The following is a 24230-nucleotide window of genomic DNA, read 5'->3' as shown; positions in this document are numbered from 1 at the left end:
GATCTCGTTTCTCACTCAGCACAATCTGTCTCGCTTCTAGTCCTTTCTTGGGCACCGCCGCTATGCTGAGCAGGCACGGTCCCGTTACGTTCTTTCAATGCCAAGCCTCTGCCAGGATCCCACCCCTGGCAGAGACCCTACCGTCTCTCCCTTCACAACACCCTCTGCCACCAGGTGTTGCTCCGTTCAATCCCGTCAGCGTTCTGTCTAACTTCCTGCCTGACCCCCAGTTTACCCACTATGGTGGGGAGTGGCCTAATGAATAGCACCCTTAGCTCCCCCCGGAGGCCCTGCTGTGAAACATATTGGTGTCTGTGATACCTGATTGGAAGAACTCCTTCAGTGCCATCGAACGTACCATGGCTCCCCTTAGTGGCGGAGCCACAGTACTGCAACGACCAGGACTCTGGGGCGCTGCACATCCATATAAATTTTCAGCAAAATCGGAGAAGGTCGAGTGGGGACCACTGGTCCACTTGACATGGAATGACCCACAGGCATTATGCATACACTCGCATACAGTAGGACCCGAATCAAGGCGTTTTCCCCAGAATACTGGTGTAAAACACCTTGAATGTCACCCAAAATGTTGGCAACTCAAAAGTTGTACAAACATTCTGTGACTTTTGGCATTGTAGTGCCACCCAACTTTGCCAAAGTGGATGGAGTTGGGTGGGAGACAATGCCCACCTGGTAAATTCATCAAAATGTATGCTAATTTTATGTAATACAGTACCCAGGAAATGTACTTGAGTCATTGACTGGAGTAACAGTGGTGGAGGTGCATAACACTTATAATAGGTGGGGGCATCTTACTCCAGTGGTGCTTTCATTAAAGGGGTTGTTTAGAATGTATATCGATGAACTGTTTTTAGCTGTCCCTGATGTGAAGTGCAAATACATGGCCAAGGGCACTATACAGTTGATTAAAGGGAACCTGTCACCCCCAAAATCGAAGGTGAGTTAAGGCCACCGGCATCAGGGGCTTATCTACAGCATTCTGTCATGCTGTAGATAAGCCCCGATGTATCCTGAAAGATGAGAAAAAGAGGTTAGATTATACTCACCCAGGGGCGATCCCGGTTCTGTTCTGGTCCGATGGGGGTCGCGGTCCGGTCCGGGGCCTCCCATCTTCTTACAATGATGTCCTCTTCTTGTCTTCGCGCTGCGGCTCCAGCGCAGGCATACTTTGTCTGCCCTGTTGAGGGAAAGGTCAGAGAGGCCAGGCGCCTGCGCACTGCAGTACTTTGCTCTACCCTCAACAGGGCAGACAAAGTATGCCTGCGCCGGAGCTGCGGCGTGAAGACAAGAAGAGGACGTCATTATATGAAGCTAGGAGGCCTCGGACCGGACCGCGACCCCCATCGGACCAGAACAGAACCGGGACCGCACTCGGGGTAAGTATAATCTAACCTCTTTTTCTCATCTTTCAGGATACATCTGGGGCTTATCGGCCATGGCTCCTAGGCGATGGGGCGATAAATTCTCAAAAGACAGCATTATTACAATTCTTAATAGGATTATAATACCAATTCTTAGGGAATTGGTTGTGGTATAACCACCATGGACCAACGCAAGGGTTTGAATAATGCAGTTACCATTCATTGCGTATTAATAAATAACACCATGTTCAGTGGCATTTTTCTTTTCTTAAACTGAGAGACTCCAAAAAAACACAATGATCCTTGTAGAGAAAAATGTGCTCTTTCTAATGATATCAGAATTAACATATTTTAGGGGTACCCTTTTTGAGAAGTTTGACCTAAAAATAGGTAAAATTCTTTTATCATCATATGTGGGTGTGAATATTTCCACAAATACATATGCTTTGACCGTGATATTGCAGCAATGCAAAGTCAAGTAGATGTTTGGTGTACAGGGCAAAGCACCAGTTACTATTGGTTTTTGGTCTTGAGTTATATATGGGCAAAGTTTGGCATAAATTTTATGTGACGCGTTTTTCAAGCTACTTTGACACAAAATTGCAGCCGAAATATTGTTTTGTCATAGCCGGTAATAATTTTATCGTGTTTAGAAGCAAAAGTTGAGCTAGTTTGCCAAATTTCAGCATCATAGCCAGTATAGAACTCTAATGGCTATGTGCCAAAGTTTGCAAAATCCTCTTAGCTGAAGCCGCAGGCTTGGTGGAACCTCCAGTGAAAGGTCAACAGTGCCCAATGTATTTGAGATCTGGCCCTAAAAATTTACAGAACCTCTTTTCAAACATACATGTACATCCTTATAAATTTTCAGCAAAATCAGAGAAGGTCGAGTGGGGACGATTTTTAAAACTGGTCCACTAGTTGTGGAATGACCCATTTAAAGGCTCACTACAGCACTGGAAAAAAAAAACAACAACAAACACCGCTGGATTGGTGCTCTAAGTTTGAAAAAAAAAAATGGAAGTGTTTTATGACCAGAAATTATAAGCCTGTTTATGAAAAAATTCACGAGTTAAAAAAACTGACAAAATAAAGGGGTTTTCCATTTTAACCTTCTATTAGTGCAAAGGCTTAGTAGGGGTAAAAATGATAAAATCAGATTTACTCAGCTGCATTGTGTCAGTGTTGCCTCTCTGCAGCTGCGCCCAGTTAGTGATGACGGGTTCAGCGGTCTTGTACCACCTATAATGCTATGACTGCTAAGACCAATGATTGGCAGCAGCGGGTTTATGCTGCAGTAATACAATAACCATAGCAATCAGTAAGCATTTAGAAAGATGTGTTTATTCGGAGATGATCTATGGTTTCCATATATACAGGAGAGGCCAACGTTTTGGCCCATCCAGGACCTTGGTCACGGCCTATCTCTTGGTAGAAGTATGTGTGCTCCAGTTGGTGTTTCCATGTTCTTATGTAAATATACGAAAACCAAAAGCTGATCTAATAAAGACACCTTTTTTAAATGAATATTGAGTGCAGAGTATCACAGTATAACACGTAGCACCAGAAACCTATCCCGAGTGCAGAACATACTCCTATTCTATATGCCGCAATGACGCCACCACTGCAGCCATGTCAAGACAGACCAAGGGCAGCAGTGAAGAAGCAGCGCTGGAGAGCCAGGGGGTGAGTAAGGTCAACCTCCAGACTAATAAAAAAAAGAAAAAGCAAATCTCTAAGTACAAAACTTAATATGATTTCTGATATTATGCAGTTATACTAGTTGAGTGTATTCACCCTTGCACACTAACTTTACTTTTTTAATGTTTCATTTGCTGTTATTCTTAATACAATACAATGCAGGGGAATGCAGAGATTAAAGCTCGGGGACCAGTTCATGACCTTTTCATTATTTTTTTACTTTAAATTCTTTGATACTAAAATGATGTGTGGAAACGTTCATGCCAGGATGTCATCTAGACAGTTCTTTGTGATCCGACAGATTAGGGGAGTGTGAGGTGACCATGTGCTACAGATTAGATAATGTAAATCATGAGCGTACTATGGAGAATATTACAGGATGTGTGATTTTCATCAGGGAGGGAAAAAAGGACTTGCCAATTAGAATATAAAGAGCCTTTTGTAGGGTGAGATCACATCAGAAAATCCAACTCCTTAGTCTCAGGGTTGCTGAGCTTTTCCATGAGTGACAGTATAAACCAGCAGCATCAGCTAGCCGCTGACCAACACTGTGCGCTCTGCCATGTTGCAAGCAGAGGCAGCTTTGTGTCTGCGGTACTGAAGAGAAGCAGGGGCATTGACGCAATCTAACCAGCTTCACAGCAGCAACAGCAAGTTCTACTGGAAATCGCTTGTAAGCACTTCCCTCCATGCATAGGAGACTGGTCACCGGTACGACTGCAGCAATAGCCGGAAATCTAGGCAAATCGCTGTAAAGATTAAACTCCACTAATCGTATTGTAATGGCATATCTTATCTACTACTGCTAGCAGTTTATGTTACTCATTTATATAGCGCCATTCATTTCCACAGCACTTTACAGTCATCATCATAATCAATGTCCCCACTGGGGCTCACAACCTACATTTCCTATCAGTATGTCTTTGGAGTGTGGGAGAAATCACAGTACCCAGAGGAAACCGGTGGAAGAATGGGGAGAACATACAAACTCCTGACAGATGTTATCCATGGTGGGATTTGGACCAGGACCTCGAACTGTGTTAACCACTGAGCCACCATGCTGTCCTTGTATGTTAACAGAAAACTACACCCTTTACCTTCATAGGTCACAATATTTTCCAAAGGCCCTCATGAGTGATGGCCTGGGAAAAGTGGAAAATGGTTGGTGTAGTTGTACTTAATTCACTTATTATTTTAATATGAGTCAATAAAGAAAATAATTTGCATAACTACAAGGGTAAACGCTGCAGGCACTCCTTATACATTTGAAATATGGACCGTTTCCCTGACTCACAGACACCATATACCGGTGACCCCTATGCCAGCTTGTTCCGCTCTTACACTGGATAGACAAAAGACACATGGAGGAAATATTTCCAAGTCTAATTAAAATAAAATGAGAACATTACTGTTGAATTGAGGTTAAACCCTAGACTTCTTTCTTGCTCGTTCATGTTTCTGAACAAATTGATGTTCATGCATTGTGTATATGTATGTAATCTGACTTATAAGGGGGTTTTGTAATTTCTAATTATTACTCTGTCATAATTCACATGGAGAGATGAAGATTTTGGATGAGTGCACACAAGTTGAGGAAAGCAGAAGCATCAAAACAGCAGGTTTTTGGTAGACAAACAAAACGAAAAAAAAACAAAAAAAACACAACTTGTTCTTTATTCCATGTCAATTAAAAGCATAACAGGAAGACAAGCAGGCAACGTTTCAGAAAAATACATACAGCTCATATGGCCAAAACGTTGCTTCCTTTGTCTTACTCTTATACTTCTAATTGACATGGAATAAAGAGTTTTGGTTTTTTTCACCAAGAACCTGCTGCTTTGGTGCCTTGGCTTTCCTGCCTGAACTTTTATATTGCCTTTTGACCTGGTGGGAGGACCTACCGAGTTGAGCGCAAATTGGTTAATGGTGCATATGAATCTATCATTGGACTGAGTGCACACAAGTGTAATGCCAGTCGGCACACTTCCTACAACCAGTATATCAAAATACACATGTATGCCGAGTGGAATTTATTATCAGTTTTACTACACAAAAGTGGTATAAAGAATGCTGTAAAATTTGGCACACAAATCTGCGCAATCATAAGTGCACTTTTTAAGAAATGTTCACATCTTAAGCCAGTGCACTAAAATTCGAGACTGGCATATGGAAGGTTTAGTTTCACCCTTATGTGTGCTAGCATAAAGTGCACTGTGCAAGAAAGATACAGGAGTACAACAAAGATACAGGAGTACAACAAAGATACAGGAGTACAGTTGCACTGCATAGAAAAATACAGGAGTACAAGTGCACTGTCATTACCGTATAAGCATTGTCATTAGGATTCCATTACCGAAGACAACGTACACCAGTGTTCACAGCACAAACCAGTTTTTGGCTTCGTGCAGGAGCCTTTAACAGGTAAGCACATATACAACGCAGAACACTTTAACGTTTTAAATCTAAAATTGGTGACATTTCACCAATGGAGTGCAGGGGAAGGTGCAGCTTAGGACATTTGTATTGTGAAATCTAGTGACAGGTCCGCATGAAGACTGCACCAATCAGCACCTGCTGATTGGCAGCAGCATGATGCCGCCCTGCTGGAAGTAGAAACTTGGAGACTAATAGGATAAAATGTGGAGGAGTAGATTTGTTTGGATGTTTTTCACAAAATTCTGGAAATATTTAAATTGTGTTTTAAAGGAATGGACAACCCCTTTAAGTGGCATATAACTTGATTAACTTTTAGCAATTTATTTTAGGAAAAGAAACAAAATAAAACGCAATTTTGTCATTGTATGTGTTATTTTCCAGACTGCAGTATATAAATAAGGATATGCCCGTATAGCGTTTTAACATAAGTTCAGTGGCTTTGTCAGGGCATATGTGCAAAGCCTTGCAAATCGGGATACGGGCATATATAGTGAAGGGGCCATTGACTATAATGATGTAGACGGAGTCACTGTGTGCACTGTCGGATATTTTCAGTGTATTGGAGGCTGGCAGAAAGAAATAGTCAACAAGATCTTGGTGCCCACCTCAACTTCATGTATACAGCCGAAAATAAGCAGTGAAAATGAGTTCATTCTCTCTGGGTAGCCGCACTTTTGGTAACGTGGCAAAACAGCATTGTAACGCAATTTACCTGCATATTAACCCTATATCTACAGGTGAATAGTGTTTTACGAGGTGACAAGTTCCCTTTAAAGCAATGCAGGCCATGAATTTGGCGACTAAGCTCCACACCATAACTGACAACATTACCTGCATTTAACGCATGCAGATTTCATTGCGGATTCTGATGACAATTTTTGGCCTTTCTTCCCTGTGTGCGCACGAATACCGCATCATAAATGTATCAGGCAAAGTCAGGACAGGGGTGCAAGCAGCAGTGGAAATATGTTCTTACATATACATACCCAATATTCTTTCAAGCTCTTCACACTTCTTTACTTCACCAACAAACTTCCTCTGGAATGTGCTGACAAGAGGATTGAGCTATAAGAAAATAAATAATTATTATAGATGGGGAGTAGTAAACAATACGGTGAGAAGAACGTACCGTAACTAAGAACCTGGTATATGGACAAGAAGCCTAAATATGTTATGTTTAACAAAAAAAAAAAAACTTCCTGAACTGAAGTAACTGCAAATTAATCACCTAAAAAAATGCAAATATCTGAATACTGATGTTACATTTTGCAGTCAAGATCTTTTCAAATGATAGAGATAGGTGATGAGTCATGGGGGTCATTACTCATAGGACCCCCGGATAATTTACACTGTGCACAATTATTAAGCAAATGAAAATTTTGAACATATTTTTCAGCTAATTTTCCAACTCCAAGCTGTATAAGGGTATGTGCACACGTTGCAGATATGCCCGTGGAATTTTTTGTGCAGAATCTGCATCTCTTGGCAGAAAACGCAGGTAAAAATCAGCACGGATTTGATGCGGATTTTCATGCGTTCTTGTATGCTAAATAAAGATCTATTATTTAACAAAAAAAAAAAAAGAATCGTGATGTCATTTATTGTCCAACCTCTTCATTTACATACTCCATTGAAGAATAATGTTTACACACACAGATCGATAGATCTATAGATAATACCAAGCCCGATGTTTAGTAATAGACATAACACACACAAAATCTGCATTAGGCCCGGGTCACACTTGCGAGAAACTCGCACAAGTTTCTCACATCAATATCGGGCACTGCCGCCGACACTTGGGACCGGAGCGCTCAGCTGCATAGAAATGCATGCAGCCGTGCACTCCGGTCCCTTGTGCTGGCGGCAGTGCCGGGTATTGAGGTGCGAGACTTGTGCGAGTTTCTCACAAGTGTGACCCCGGCCTTAAATGCAGTATCTGTTCAACTTAATAAATTTAAAAAAAACCATAAAAAACACGGTGTGGCTCCCGCACAATTTTCTGCGCCAGAGAGGGAAAGCCTGTGACTGGTTTATGTTTATAGCCTAGGAAGGGGTTAATACCAGTGGAGCTTCCCAGGCTATGAATCTCAGGACGCAGCTGGCTATTAAAATAAGGGGACCCCCCCAAAAAACGACGTGGGGTTTCCCCCATAATTAATAGCCAGAAAAGGCCATGCAGACAGCTGCAGGCTGATATTCATAGCCTAGGAAGGGGCCATGGATATTGCTCTCCCCCCAGCTACAAACACCAGCTCACAGCCGCCCCAGAAATGGGGCATCTCTAAGATGCACCAATTCCGGCACTTAGCCTCTCTCTCTTCCCACAGCCCTGTAGTGGTGGCTTAAGGGGTAATATTTGTGGGGTTGATGTCACCTTTGAATTGTAAGGTGACATCAAGCCGGCTTAGTAATGGAGAGGCGTCAATAAGACATCTATCCATTACTAATCCTATAGTTGTGAAAGGGTTAAATAAACACAGCCAGAATAAGCCGGATTACTCACCGGTAATGCTCTTTTAATGAGTCCACGACAGCACCCCACATGAGAGAGAGGGATCCGCCCATAGGAACAGGAAACCTACAGAATAAAAGGAGGCGGTCCCCTCTCCTCCTCAGTTTAGTTTACAGAGTATAAAAAGGGAACCGCAAAAGCTTTAGTATTAATTCTTATTCAGCAAAATATCTTAAAAACTCTATACAACCATTATTTGTGAATTAAAGAAAGGGCTGTGCATAATCAGGGAGGGTTGTAAATGGGTGCTGTCGTGGACTCATTAAAAGAGCATTACCGGTGAGTAATCCGGCTTTTTACCCTTCGCCACGACAGCACCCCACATGAGAGACTTTCAGAGAGTCATTACTCGGGTGGGATAACTGTACTAAGCACAGCTCTACCAAATGTCAAATCAGACGATGAAGATAGATCAAGTCTATAATGGTTGTAAAAGGTAGAAGGTGTAGACCAAGTTGCGGCCTTACATATTAGATGGATCGGGACATCCGCTTGTTCCGCCCAGGAGGAAGCCATGGCTCGTGTTGAGTGCGCTTTAATACCCACTGGAGGAATCTCGCCTTTCGATGTATAGGCCAAGCAGATAGCATCTCTGATCCACGGAGATATGGTAGCTCTCGTGACCCCATGTCCTTTCTTGTGGCCCTGAAAGGAGATAAACAGAGCCCTACTCTCCCTCCATGTTTGACACCTTTCTATATAAGTCAGGATGGCTCTTCTGACATCTAAGGTGTGGAACTTATGTTGTTCAGGGGTTACAGGAGAATCAAAAAAGGAAGGGAGAAATATTTCCTGTGACCTGTGGTAGGTGGATGCTACCTTAGGGAGGTATGAGGGGTCTGGTTTTAGGACTATTCGGTCATGGAATGTCAGTAAGAATGGTGGGTCTACTGACAGTGCCTGGATGTCACTAACACGTCTGGCTGAGGTCAGGGCTACCAAGAGGGCTACCTTATATGTGAGGACATTTAGAGGTATAGAATCTAGAGGCTCAAATGGGGAGCTGGTTAAGGCTTCTAGCACTAGATTTAAATCCCACGGAGGTAGACGGGGAATATGTACTGGGTTACTCCGTTCACAAGACTTAATGAATCTGGAGACCAATCTATCAGCGGCTATATTATATCCATATAAGGCTCCTAACGCTGATATCTGGACTCTTAAGGTGTTCACTGATAGTCCTAATTCTCTACCTTTTTGTAGGAACTCTAGAATAGGTGTTATCGGAACCTGCTTAGTGAATGGTACTGTATGAAAGTCTAAGAATTTTTTCCATACCCTGCTATATATCAGGGTGGTAGATCTTTTCCTACTTAGTAGCAGGGTGTTTACTAGTTGTTCTGAGAAACCCCTTGAAGTTAATAATTGCCGCTCAAGTTCCACGCCGTCAAGTGAAGCCCTTTCACTTGCGGGTGGAAAAACGGCCCCTGGAACAGTAGTTCCTTGTCCAATGGAAGAATCCATGGATCGGATAGACACATGCTCTGGAGGCAGGAGAACCACGGTCTTTTTGGCCAGAAGGGTGCAATGAGGATTATCCTTGCTTGCTCCCTCCTGATCTTCCTGATCACTAGCGGAATCAGAGACATTGGAGGAAAGGCGTACGCCAGTTTGAAGTTCCAAGGATGGTGTAGAGAGTCCAGCATGTCTGGGTGATCCATGGAGTTCAGGGAAGCGAATCTTTCTACCTGTCTGTTGCCTCTTGTGGCAAATAGATCTATCTGAGGCACTCCCCATGCTTTTGTTATTAGTCTGAACACGGCTCTGTTTAAGGACCATTCTCCCTGGCGCAGCCTGTTTCGGCTGAGGTAGTCCGCTTTGGTATTCTCTATGCCTCTGATGTGTAGGGCTGTTAGGGACGCAAGATGAGCCTCTGCGAACTGGAAGATCTCTCCTGCGATGGTCATCAGACTTCCTGACCGTGTACCGCCCTGGCGGTTTACATAGGCCACTGTGGTGGAGTTGTCTGAGAAAACTCTTACATCTGCTCCTTGGATCTGTGGAAGAAAATAATTTAAGGCTTTCCCTACTGCTGTTAACTCTTTCCAATTTGATGAACATGATGATTCTGACTGATTCCAGGTATCCTGGACTATATCATCCTCCATATGTGCACCCCATCCCGTAGGGCTGGCGTCTGTAGTAATTATTCTGGATGGATCTATTATCCATGGTACACCCCCTGAAAGGTGTCCCATATCTAGCCACCAGGATAGAGATTCTATGACATCTCTAGAGAGAGTTAGTTTACTCTCTAGGTGTCCTACCCGCCCCTGGGCTGACAGTACTTCGAACTGTAATTGGCGGGTATGAAATTGAGCCCATGGTACAGCCGGGATACATGAGGACAATGATCCCAGTAAGGACATAGCCTTCCTTAGTGTCATGTAGGGGTTCTTTATCGCTTCTGACACCTTTGACTGTATAGTCCTTTTCTTTGAATGCGGGAGGAAGCTTTTTTGACTTACTGAGTCTAGCTGGATCCCTAGAAACATTTGAGTAGTGTCTGGATTCAGCCTGGACTTTTCGAAGTTGATAATCCAACCCAACTCCTGCAGGGATGAGATTGTGTTAGATAACCGCAATTTACATTGAGCTACAGAATTCCCTACTACTAGAAAGTCATCCAGGTAGGGTATTATTAAAGTGTCCCGTTGGCGTAGATGAGCCATTACCTCTAACATCACTTTTGTAAAAATGCGGGGGGCCATAGAAAGCCCAAATGGCATTGCCACATATTGGAAGTGACGAACCTGTCCCTCCAGGATGACCGCTACTCTTAGATACTGCTGGTGTTCGGCATGTATTGGAAGATGATAGTATGCATCTTTTAGGTCTATCCCGGCCATGACACACCTAGGGAACAAAAGCTTGATGGTAGAACTAATGGATTCCATTTTGAAAGTGTGGTTACGTAAAAAGGAATTTAGTTTTTTGAGGTTTATGATGGTTCTGAATGAACCATCCGGTTTATTGATCAAGAATAAAGGGGAATAGAACCCCCTCCCTTCTTGATCCCGGGGAACTTCTATCAATACTTTTTTAGATAGAAGCGATAGGATCTCTGATTCCAGAGCTTCTTGTTGTTGTTGACCTCTCGGAGATGTTACAATAAAAGAATCCCAAGGGATTCTATCAAATTCTAACTTTAATCCATTCCCAATAATGTCCAGAATCCAAGGACTAGATGTTATTAATTTCCATTTAGAAGAGAAATACTTCAATCTACCGCCCACTTCATAATTAACGGTACTTGTTGCGTTTTTGGTTATAGGATCCGGAAAACAGAGCACCTTTTTGTTTTGGATCCTTTGCCTCCCAGCGCTCCCTTTGCTCAGTAGGTTTATTCCTGGTGAAGGGGCGTCTCCTGAAAGCTCTCCTGTAAGAGGGAAGGTACTGGTTAGGGAAGCCTTTCTTCCGCTCTCCTGCTTTATTTAAGAGCTCGTCCAGAGCTTTCCCAAATAGGAACTCACCCTGGCAGGGGATCGCGCAAAGTTTTGCTTTGGCCTGTGCGTCCCCTTTCCAATTCTTCAACCAGAGTGCTCGCCGTGCTGTGTTTACTAGGCCGGCTGACCTGGCTGTTAGGCGTAGTGAATCTACCGACGCATCTGCTAGAAATGCTACTGCGTCTTTCATTAGAGGGATTTTCGACAGAATTGTATTCCTCGAAGCTCCACCTCTAATTTGTTCCTCCAGCTGCTCTGTCCATACTAGCAGTGACCTTGCAGTGCAGGTGCTAGCAATGGCTGGCCTGAATGCCCCCGTATTTGCCTCCCATGACCTCTTAAGTAAGGCTTCTGCCTTTCGGTCTAACGGATCCGTTAGAGTCCCTGAGTCCTCCACAGGCAAGACCGACTGTTTAGAAGTTGAAGCCACTGCCGCATCAACTTTTGGAATTTTTTGCCAGGAACTAAGTTCTTCGTCACTGAAGGGGTAGCGTCTTTTAGCAGAGGATGGCAAGAATCCTCTTGTATGTTGTTTTTCCCACTCTTTCTTAACCAGCTCCTTAATTGTGGGTATGGTGGGGAAGGACCTTCGTTTTCTTTGTCCTAATCCCGCGAACATGATGTCCTGCCCTGACTTCTTTCCCTTCTCATCTGGGCACCCCATCGTGCTCCTGACGGCTTTAATTAAACTGTCTACGCTACTATTTGGTAGACAAAGCCCTCCTTCATATTCTGATGAACTTTGCTGGGACTCCTCTTCATCAGAGGATTTTTGCACTACCTCTGACTCCGAGCTTACTGGAGATCGGGACCTGCTGGGCTGGCGGGTACTGGTGCTACTTGTATGGGCCAGACCTTGCATCTCTTCACGAATTATGGCTCTAACGTCAGACGGGGTCATTACGTTTTCTTGCCGTAAGGTCAGTACGATGCACTCTGCACATAACCTCTTAGTATATGAGTCCGGGAGGGGTTGCAAGCATAAGGCACATTCTCTGTGTTTGGTTTTATGTGTCCTTTTCTTAGTCTAGAGGAAGGGGATATAGGAGGAACATATATCAGCATATGGGAAGAGACTCTTTTAAAACTCACCCAGTGAAGCTGACAGGTACCGGTTCTGGAGGCGGATTCTTGGCTGAAAGACCTTTCTGTCTGGTGGCAGATCGTTTTTCCTGGGATCGATCTCCACTTTTGGTGCTGCTCCTGGCGCTTGTCTCCTTACTGGGAGACTGCTCTGTTGCAGACAAGTGCGCTACATCGGCCGGTGAAGCCATACTTACACACACCGGCCGACGCTAGTGCTGCACTTTTAAATCTGGCGCCGAATCTCCTGCCTCCCCGGACCCAACCCGGAAGTGCTCCAGCGACTTCCGGGTTAGACGCGCCGCTCCTCCTTACCATGCGGCGGCTGCTGGATAAGAAGCCGGCCACTGAGCGCGCGCGTCCTCATGGATCCGGGCGGCCCAGCGGTACCGAACCCGGACCATGGCGACGATCAGACGAGGGGGGAGGCTGCAAACAGTGGCTCCCCCGCCGCTGCTTCTGGCACCGCAGCCCCTGCCGTTCCACCAGAGACTGACGCAGGCGGGTGCATGGCCCAGGAATCCTTTTTTGGACTGCAGGTACTTCGGGGTTCCCATAGAAACAGGAAACCTAAACTGAGGAGGAGAGGGGACCGCCTCCTTTTATTCTGTAGGTTTCCTGTTCCTATGGGCGGATCCCTCTCTCTCATGTGGGGTGCTGTCGTGGCGAAGGGTAAAAAAGTATTTTAATGAAATAAAACACTACACACATTTTTCCCCATCTTTATTTTTATGCCATTCCATGCGACGCCCTCGATCTCCTGCAAAAAATAAAATAATAAACCAACACAAATACACTCTTGTGCGATGTAGTCCATTTATTAACGAGCGTCCCACGACGATCTCCCCTATAGAGCTGTCATATCAGGAGATGTGACCGCTCTATAAGCCTCCAGTGACACTGACAGGAGACAATGACTCCTCCAGTGTTATCACTAAGGGTTCAATTAGTTCATGCTCTCACTTAACGGCACTGCTGTGTGAGAATTTCCTACTACTACTTCCCCATCATCGGCTAGCTGTCACTGTGGCAGGCATAGCCAGATGGGACTAGTAGTCCCATCGGACGATGCCTGCCTACATACAGACCCACAAACATATCCCAGCAGACCCCCACACACACATGCACAGACACACACAGATACACACAAACACTCGCACAAAGACACGCACATCTCCGCACACAGCCTCCGCCCACACACTCCTCCTCCTGATCTGCAGCGTTTCTTGCACCCAACTTCGCAGCAAAACCGCAGATCTTTTTTAAACCTGCGGTTTTGCCTGACTCAATGGGTGCCGAAAGGCTGCAGATCCGCAAATAGAATTGACAAGCTGCGGAAAATAAAACGCTGCAAATCCACACGTTTTTTTTTTCCGCAGCATGTGCACAATTCTCAATTTCCTATTGACTAACATTGCTTGTGCACTACACTGCGGATTTGTTGCAATTCCACGCATCAAAAAACGCTGCGGAGACACATTAGAATCAGCAACGTCTGCACATAGCCTTAACCTGAATGCATATTAGAAGAAGCAGATCAAATGGTGTGTGTTTGTGTAATGAGGGGGTGAGGCCTGAGGATATTAAGGTCTGCAAAATTATTAGGCAGATGGTCTTCCTCAAGGAAAAATGGGACAAAGAGATTTAACGGACTATGAAAAATCAAAATTTGTTACAAGTTGTGACGAGTCAACATTTTTTCTTAAATTATGTCAGATGTAAATTGTGAAGGCCCAGAATCAAACTGTTGTCTGAAGCATTGACTCTTCATGTAGGACGAATATTAACCCCTAATATTATCTCCTACGGTTTATCTTCTGTTATCTTTGTAAAACAGTAAGGCCATGTGCACACGTTCAGGATTTTTCGCGTTTTTTCGCTATAAAAACGTGATAAAAACGCAAAAAAACCGCTTACATATGCCTCCTATTATTTACAGGGTATTCTGCATTCTTTGTGCAAATGTTGCGATTTTTTCCGCAAAAAAATCGCATCGCGGGAAAAAAAAGCAACATGTTCATTAAAAATGCGGAATTGCGGGGATTCCGCACACCTAGGAGTGCATTGATCTGCTTACTTCCCGCACGGGGCTGTGCACACCATGCGGGAAGTAAGCGGATCATGTGCGGTTGGTACCCAGGGTGGAGGAGAGGAGACTCTCCTCCACGCACTGGGCACCATATAATTGGTCGAAAAAAAAGAATTAAAATAAAAAATAGTCCTATACTCACCCTCTGATGGCCCCCGAAGTGTTCCCGCCTCTCCGGTGCATGCTCTCTCTTCGGTTCCTATAGATGGTGTGGTTCAGGACCTGTGATGATGTCACTGTCTTGTGATTGGTCGCGTGACCGCTCATGTGACTCACGCGACCAATCACAAGCCGCGACGTCATCACAGGTCCTAAACCACACCGGCATCTCTAGGAACGGACGCCGCTGAGGAGATCGTCTGGGTGAGTATAACCATTTTTTATTTTTTTTAATATTTTTAAACATTCTATCTTTTAGTATAGATGCTGCATAAGCAGCATCTATAGTAACAAGTTGGTCACACTTGTCAAACAGTATGTTTGACAAGTGTGACCAACTTGTCAGTCAGTTTTCCAAGCGATGCTACAGATCGCTTGGAAAACTTTAGCATTCTGCAAGCTAATTACGCGGAAAAAACAGGAAAAAAACGCAAAAAAAAAAAAATGCGGATTTCTTGCAGAAAATTTCCGGTTTTCTTCAGGAAATTTCTGCAAGAAATCCGGACGTGTGCACATACCCTTACCCCCAAGGGTGGTTTGCTTGTTAATGACTAGGCCAATTTTTACAATTCTGATCACTGTTCCTTTATAAGGGAATAACTCTGGAACGCTTCCATAGATTCCGGTGATTGTGACATTGTTTTCTTGTGACATATTGTACTTCATGATAGTGGTAAAATTTCTTTTATATGACTTGTGTTTATTTGTGAAAAAAAAACAACAGAAATTTGGTGCAAATTTTGCAGTTTTTCAACTTTGAATTTTCATGCCCTTAAATCACAGAGATATGTCACACGAAATACTTAAGTAACATTTCCCACATGTCTACTTTACATCAACACAATTTTGGAACCAAATTTTTTTTTGTTTGGAAGTTATAAGGGTTAAAATTTGACCAGCGATTTCTTATTTTTACAACACCATTTATTTTTTTTTAGGGACAACATCACACAAAAGTGACACCATCCGAAAAACTGCACCCCTTAAGGTGCTCAAAACCACATTCGAGAAGTTTATTAGCCCTTCAGGTGCTTCACAGGGATTTTTGGAATGTTTAAAGAAAAAAAATGAACATTTAACTTTTTTTCACTAAAAATTTACTTCAGATCCAATTTGTTTTATTTTACGAAGGGTAACAGGAGAAATTGGACCCCAAAAGATGTTGTACAATTTGTTCTGAGTACGTCAATACCCCATCTATGCAGGTAAACCACTGTTTGGGTGCAGGGCAGAGCTCGGAAGGGAAGGAGCGCAGTTTGACTTTTCAATGCAAGATTGGCTGGAATTAAGATCGGATGCCATGTCGCGTTTGGAGAGCCCCTGATGTGCCTAAAACAGTGGAAACCCCCCACAAATGACACCATTTTGGAATTAGACCCCAAAGGAACTTATCTAGATGTGTGGTGAGCACTTTGAACCCCCAACTGCTTCACGGAAGTTTATAATTGGTTAAAACAAACACATGAGCCATGCACACAGTGAACAGGCCTGTAGGGACACCGATCACACCACCAAGAAACTGAAACACAAAAAGGCACAGTAAAACCAAAAAATACTCTGTTGCAGAAAATATCAGTAAACAGCAAGTGCTAGTAAAAAGATGGAAAAACACAGTATTTGGTCAATACGTTTTTTGCAAAAAATGTATATTAAGCCACTCTACGAAATGTCAAAGTATACCCGTATTAGAGCAGTCCTACCTAATGTATGTAATCCCTATCTGATGTATTTAAAAACCTGGTCATATGTATAGTACCTGTATGAGCAGGATTAAGAAAGGAGATGTCCAATGTGGACAGGTAGCATAGAATGGCTTTTATGTGCACTGCTCACAAGGAGGGGTGAGAACTAGTGATGAGCTAATATACTCGTTACTCGAGATTTCGAGCATGCTCGGGGGGTCCTCCGAGTATTTTTTAGTGCTCAGAGTTTTAGTTTTTCTTGCCGCAGCTGAATGATTTACTTCTGTTAGCCAGCATAAGTACATGTGGGGGTTGCCTGGTTGCTAGGGAATCCCCACATGTACTTATGCTGGCTATCAGATGTAAATCATTCAGCTGCGGCAAGAAAAACTAAAACTCTGAGCACTAAAAAATACTCGGAGGACCCCCCGAGCATGCTCGAGAAATCTCGAGTAACAAGTATATTCGCTCATCACTAGTGAGAACCTCCCTTGGCCCACAGAGTAAAGTGAGGTCTTGATTTTTGCGGGACGAGTTAACATTTTTATTGGTATCATTTTTAGGCATATGACATTGTTTGATCGCTTTTTATTCAGATTTTTGGGAGGCAGAATGAACAAAAGCCAGCAGTTCATGAAGTTCTTTTGGGGTGGGGGGGGGGGGGGGGGGCGTTTACATTGTTCCTCGGCTGGTAAAGTTAATAAGGCATTTTGTTATTCAGGTCAGTACGGTGACAACGATACCTCATTTATATCTTTTTTTTTTATGTTTTGGCGCTTTTATACAATAAAGACTTTTCTATAAAAAATAATTACTTTTGCATCCCTTTATTCTAAGAGCTATAACTTTTTTATTTTTCCACTGATGGAGCTATGCGGAGGCTTGTTTTTTGCGGGACAAGATGTTTTCAGCTGTACCATGTTTATTTATATCCGTCTTTTTGATCGTGTGTTATTCCACTTTTTGTTCGGCAGTATGACGATAAAGCCATGGATTTTTTGCTTTTTTTTTTTTTTAATGGTGTTCACTAAAGCGCTCACACAAAGTTAATGGCAGCATTAACGGACCGCGTTAAGCCGCGGTGTAATGCACTCCGTTAACGCTGCTATTAACCCTGTGTGACCCACTTTTGCTATTGATGCTGCCTATGCAGCATCAATAGTAAAAAGATCTAATGTTAAAAATAATTTAAAAAAAAAAAATAGTTATATACTCACCGTCCGTCGGCCCCTCGGATCAAGAACAGGCCTTTCCCGCTCCTCGAGACGCTCCTGTGACGGCTCCATGCACTGCGATCTCGCGAGACCGCAACGTCATCATCTCGCGAGACTGCAATGCACTCTTGGGACCGGAGCGCGCAAGGAGCATCGGTAAACGCTTCGCCTGGATCCGGGGGCCAACGGAAGGGGAGTATATAACTATTTTTTATTTTATTATTTTTTTATTTTTTTTTTAACAGGGATATGATGCCCACATTGCTGTACATTGCGCGGCCTGTGCTGTACACTGCGTGGGCGGGCTGTTATATATTACGTGAGCTGTGTTATATGCTATGTGGGCTGTTATATGCTATGTGGGCTGTTATACGCTCCGTGGGCTGTGCTATATACTCCGTGGGCTGTGCTATATACTCCGTGGGCTGTGCTATATACTCCGTGGGCTGTGCTATATACTCCGTGGGCTGTGCTATATACTCCGTGGCCTGTGCTATATACTCCGTGGGCTGTGCTATATACTCCGTGGCCTGTGCTATATACTCCGTGGCCGGCCGCGAGCAATCAACGACAGGCGCAGTCCGGCTGTGAATTGGCGCGGGATTTGAACCACGCTTCGCTAATTGGTCGCGGCCGGCCGAATCCTGTGTATTCAATGTATTATTCTAAAATCTTCATAAATAAACTACATACATATTCTAGAATACCTGATGCGTTAGAATCGGGCTACCATCTAGTCTGTATATAAGTATATAATTCCACATGTGTTAATTCATAGTTTTGATGCATTCAGTGTGAATGTACAATTTTCATAATCCTGAAAATATAGAAAAATCTTTAAATGAGAAGGTGTGTCAAAACTTTTGGTCTGTACTGTATGCTGCAATTACACTCACAGAAATAGCACTGGGGCACCAGGGTCAGTGCCAGGCACTATGTATGCTGCTATTACACTCACAGACATGGCACTGGGGCACCAGGGGCAGTGCCAGGCACCATGTATGCTGCTATTACACTCACACAGACATAGCACTGGGGCACCAGGGGCAGTGCCAGGCACCATGTAAGCTGCTATTACACCACAGACATAGCACTGGGGCACCAGGGGTAGTGCTAGGTACCATGTATGCTGCTATTACACTCACAGACATAGCACTGAAGCACCAGGGGCAGTGCCAGGCACCATGTATGCTGCTATTACACCACAGACATAGCACTGTGGCACCAGGGGCAGTGCCAGGCACCATGTAAGCTGCTATTACACCACAGACATAACACTGGGGCACCAGGGGCAGTGCCAGGCACCTTACATGCTGCTATTACACTCACAGACATAGCACTGGGGCACCAGGGTCAGTGCCAGGAACCATGTATGCCGTTATTACACTGACAGACATAGCACTGGGGCACCAGGGGCAGTGCCAGGCACCATGTATGCTGCTATTACACTCACAGACATAGCACTGGGGCACCAGGGGCAGTGCCAGGCACCATGTATGCTGCTATTACACCACAGACATAGCACTGGGGCACCAGGGGCAGTGCCAGGCACCATGTATGCTGCTATTACACCACAGACATAGCACTGGGGCAGCAGAGGCAGTGCCAGGCACCATGTAAGCTGCTATTACACCACAGACATAACACTGGGGCACCAGGGGCAGTGCCAGGCACCATGTATGCTGCTATTACACCACAGACATAGCACTGGGGCACCAGGGGCAGTGCCAGGCACCATGTATGCTGCTATTACACCACAGACATAGCACTGGGGCAGCAGGGGCAGTGCCAGGTACCATGTATACTGCTATTACACCACAGACATAGTACTGGAGCCCCAGGGGCAGTGCCAGGCACCATGTAAGCTGCTATTACACCACAGACATAACACTGGGGCACCAGTGGCAGTGCCAGGTACCATGTATGCGGCTATTACACCACAGACATGGCACTGGGGCACCAGGGGCAGTGCCAGGCACCATGTATGCTGCTATTACACCACAGATATAGCACTGGAGCCCCAGGGGCAGTGCCAGGCACCATGTATGCTGCTATTACACCACAGACATAGTACTGGAGCCCCAGGGGCAGTGCCAGGCACCATGTATGCTGCTATTACACCACAGACACAGCACTGGGGCACCAGGGGCAGTGCCAGGCACCATGTATGCTGCTATTACACCACAGACACAGCACTGGGGCACCAGGGGCAGTGCCAGGCACCATGTATGCTGTTATTACACTCACACAGACATAGCACTTGGGCACCAGGGGCAGTGCCAGGCACCATGTATGCTGTTATTACTCTCACAGACATAGCACTGGGGCAGCAGGGGCAGTGCCAGGCACCATGTATGCTGTTATTACACCACAGACATAGCACTGGGGCAGCAGGGGCAGTGCCAGGCACCATGTATGCTGTTATTACACCACAGACATAGCACTGGGGCACCAGGGGCAGTGCCAGGCACCATGTATACTGCTATTACTCTCACAGACATAGCACTGGGGCACCAGGGGCAGTGCCAGGCACCATGTATGCTGCTATTACACTCACACAGACATAGCACTGGGGCAGCAGGGTCAGTGCCAGGCACCATGTATGCTGCTATTACACTCACAGACATAGCACTGGGGCACCAGGGGCAGTGCCAGGCACCATGTATGCTGCTATTACTCTCACAGACATAGTACTGGGGCACCAGGGGCAGTGCCAGGCACCATGTATGCTGCTATTACACTCACAGATATAGCACTGGGGCACCAGGGGCAGTGCCAGGCACCATGCATGCTGCTATTACTCTCACAGACATAGTACTGGGGCACCAGGGGCAGTGCCTGGCACCATGTATGCTGTTATTACACTCACACAGACATAGCACTTGGGCACCAGGGGCAGTGCCAGGCACCATGTATGCTGTTATTACACTCACACAGACATAGCACTTGGGCACCAGGGGCAGTGCCAGGCACCATGTATGCTGCTATTACACTCACAGATATAGCACTGGGGCACCAGGGGCAGTGCCAGGCACCATGTATGCTGTTATTACTCTCACAGACATAGCACTGGGGCACCAGGGGCAGTGCCTGGCACCATGTATGCCGTTATTACACTCACAGAGGTAACACTATACTAACCACACAGTAAGATAGCGCCGAACCAATACTCACATCCCTGAACTCCGCCAGCCCCATCTCCCCGAGCTCACTGACACAGTCATAGGCTGAGCCAGACTGCAGGAACAGCTGCGCCAGGCACATAGCCTCACTGCGGAACACAGAACCCATCCTGTACTCCGGCACCTCAGGAGCCTGTCATGTGCTCTGAGAAAGTCACCGAATTCCGGCACAGGTGACGCCTCCGCGACCGGCTCTCCCAGCTGTCTCCACGTCGCTTCCTCCAAGTCCTCTCTGTACACAGAACTTCCGGGATGAGGACCTGGAGTGACGTCACGGTCACGTGGTGAGTGACAGCGGGACAGGACAGAATCACTAGAGCCGCTCAGACTCAGAAGGGAAAGTTGTCTGTGGGATAGGGAAGTGTCGGCTGAGAGCGCTGACGTGCTGTGACGTGGTGTGTTATGTCACGTGGTTACATGACCGGTATAATCAGAGAATATCCCACACATACAGTATGATAGCCCAATAGTGCCCCCACAACCAGTATGATGCCCCCATCACAATATGATGGACCCACACTGTATGATGACCCACTAAGAATGAGGGCCCATGGCCACTCAGTATGATTCCCCAACATGCCCCCATACATTATGATGGTCTCCCTGCATGATGTCCCCCTCGCTCGATGTGATACACACACAGCCCTCCACTGAGTATGATAACCCCCCACAGTCCTCTACACAGTATCATGGCATTCACAGCCCCCACATGCTCTGATGGCTCCTCTATATCATGCTCCCACAGCCCCCTTTTGTATGATGGCCCCCTCACTCAGTAGCATGTCTTCACAGCCCCCATTCACTATGATTCCCACAGCTCCTCACTTATTATTATACAGCCCAGCCCCCTCTCAGTACCAATACCTCTCACTCAGTATGATGCCCTCACAGACCCCACTCAGCATGCTCCCCCAGCCTCTGACTCACTACGATTGCCCACACCACCCCTCATTTATGATACCCCCACAGGATCATGTCCTTCACAGCCCACACACAGTATGATGGCCCCCACAACTCTTCACTTATTATATACAGGCAGCCCAGCCTCTCACTCAGTATGCCGACCCCTACAGCCTCTCACTCAGTATGCCGACCCCTACAGCCTCTCACTCAGTATGCTGGCCCCCACAGCCTCTCACTCAGTATGCTGGCCCCCACAGCCCACACACAGTATGATGGCCCCCACAAGTTCACAACTCTTCACTTATTATATACAGGCAGCCCAGACTCTCACTCAGTATGCCGACCCCTACAGCCTCTCACTCAGTCAGTATGCCCGGCCGACCTCCACAGCCTCTCACTCAGTATGCTGGCCCCCACAGCCTCTCACTCAGTATGTCGGCCCCCACAGCCTCTCACTCAGTATGTCGGCCCCACAGCCTCTCACTCAGTATGCTGGCCCCCACAGCCTCTCACTCAGTATGTCGGCCCCCACAGTCTCTCACTCAGTATGCCGGCCCCCACAGCCTCTCACTAAGTATGACGGCCCCCACAGCCTCTCAGTATGCCGGCCCCCACAGCCTCTCACTCAGTATGCCGGCCCCAACAGCCTCTCACTCAGTATGAGGGCCCCACAGCCTCTCACTCAGTATGCCGATTATCATGATATGTACTTTTGCCCTGTCCTGTATTTGAATAATATGCCATTTGATGTATGTAACTGTTCTCTGGTTTCTATTAGCTGTAATTTATGTATTTTCTTCTGCTGGGAGTTCACCTGTAACAATGTCTCCTTCCCCCCAATACTTGCAGCCCTAAGCTATAATGTAATTAAGCTTTGTCATCATCACTAGTGAAAGAATAGCCATTCTTCCTCACAGCAGGTGGCTAGTCAAATGTACATACTACATAGACTAAGTGGAGCCCACCAGTCTAGAATCTTCTGATGGACCCAACCATTGAATAGAAGGTGTGACCCCTACCCCCCTTCATGGGCGGATCCCAGGAGCTCAGACAATCCATTCTTATTTTGAGATCAGATGTGAGTTGATCCTGGAAGGAGAAGGAGTGGGGATTCTTAGCTGAGGCAAGACCCCACGTCCATCTGGGACTGCGGAAGCGAACGGGGCGAGACTTGAGCTGAGGACATATCTCGTCGTTCGTGAGATTGTTTGGGATCCCTTGGACTCGTGTGGACTATTGCTTTGTTAGCGGGCACAAGGATTATCGGGAGGTGCCCCCGAACCTGTTCCGTTGGACTAATTGTGGACTCTGTAGATCTACCTGCATGTGTTGTTCCAGCGTTCTTGATAATAAATCTGTGGAATCATCCCTTGGCCTGTTGTCCCTTCTTGCTCTGCCGTACACCCCGTCACAAACTGGTGGCAGCAGTGGGATTTGAACCCACGCCTCTGAAGAGGACGCCTTGGATGGAGTGAGACCCAGCACAGATGCTATCGATGTGGGCAGCTGGGGCATCTGCAAGCCTCCTGCCCAGCTGTTCAAATGAGGATTGATCCTGTACCCAGTCGTATTATTAATTATGTACAGCCAAGTGCCATGGAGGAAGACGTGTCACCACTATGTGAGGACTGGCCTAGTGCCTCACCCACCCATGTTGCACCACTAGGAGTTTATGGTGTGCGACCTGCAGCTATGACGACTTCTGCTCATCGAGGTAAGCACTTGCAGGAGGTCGTGCTGGATGGACAAAGACTTATTGGATTTTGTGACTCAGGGGCTTTCATCACACTGGCTGATCCCCGAGTGGTTTGGCCTGAGGCAATTCATAGAGGACCTGGGATTGTCATTAAACTGGCTGGTGGACAATGGAGGACTATTCCCACAGCCACTGTGGATCTGAACTTTGGTTTTGGGGTCAGGCGATGTGTGGTTGGGGTGATGGGTGGTCTGCCTGCAGATGTTTTCCTGGGCAATGATGTGGGAGAGCTACAGTGTCAATTCGTGGCTGCATGAAGCCACATGTAAGTTACGCTCTGCCTGTGTGTACTTAACCAGCGACCTGTAGAGGTCCCTAGTACGTACACAAATTGGGAGGGGAAGGGATTGTCATGATATGTACTTTTGCCCTGTCCTGTATTTGAATAATATGCCATTGGATGTATATAACTGTTCTCTGGTTTCTATTAGCTGTAATTTATGTATTTTCTTGTGCTGGGAGTTCACCTGTAACAATATGTCTCCTTCCCCCAATACTTGCAGCCCTAAGCTATAATGTAATTAAGCTTTGTCATCATCACTAGTGAAACAATAGCCATTCTTCCTCACAGCAGGTGGCTAGTCAAATGTACATACTACATAGACTTAGTGGAGCCTGATGTGAATTTACCTTTTTGGCTCCCTCTAGTGGTTACTAGTGATTTGACTCTGGGAATGTCTGCCAT

General features: G+C 45.8%; 2 protein-coding genes across 3 annotated transcripts in view; both read right to left on the bottom strand.

Annotated features, from left to right (window-relative positions):
* The window catches only part of ATP6V0A2 (ATPase H+ transporting V0 subunit a2), a 178277-nt gene extending 157025 nt beyond the window's left edge, over positions 1-21252 (bottom strand). The window contains exons 1-2 of one of the 2 annotated variants that reach the window (XM_077293224.1): positions 20879-21252; positions 6506-6584 (exon numbers count right to left, since the gene is read on the bottom strand). In XM_077293224.1, the coding sequence (XP_077149339.1) occupies positions 6506-6584; positions 20879-20995 (196 nt within the window). In that variant the 5' untranslated portion in view covers positions 20996-21252. The remainder of the gene's footprint in view (positions 1-6505; positions 6585-20878) is intronic. The other variant, XM_077293223.1, reaches the window with a different exon arrangement.
* LOC143811475 (uncharacterized) lies at positions 8936-12897 on the bottom strand. The gene is made up of 2 exons (XM_077293222.1): positions 11505-12897; positions 8936-11410 (listed from the first exon to the last, which is right to left on the bottom strand). Exons 1-2 carry the CDS (start codon positions 12376-12378, stop codon positions 9390-9392), a joined length of 2895 nt encoding a protein of 964 aa, XP_077149337.1. The 5' UTR covers positions 12379-12897; the 3' UTR covers positions 8936-9389.
* Positions 21253-24230: the final 2978 nt, after the last annotated feature.

This window comes from Ranitomeya variabilis, chromosome 1 (genome assembly GCF_051348905.1).
Source record: "Ranitomeya variabilis isolate aRanVar5 chromosome 1, aRanVar5.hap1, whole genome shotgun sequence".
Lineage (NCBI taxonomy): Eukaryota > Metazoa > Chordata > Amphibia > Anura > Dendrobatidae > Ranitomeya > Ranitomeya variabilis.
Note: the sequence above shows the minus strand (reverse complement) of the source record. Positions and strands in the feature narration are given on the sequence as shown.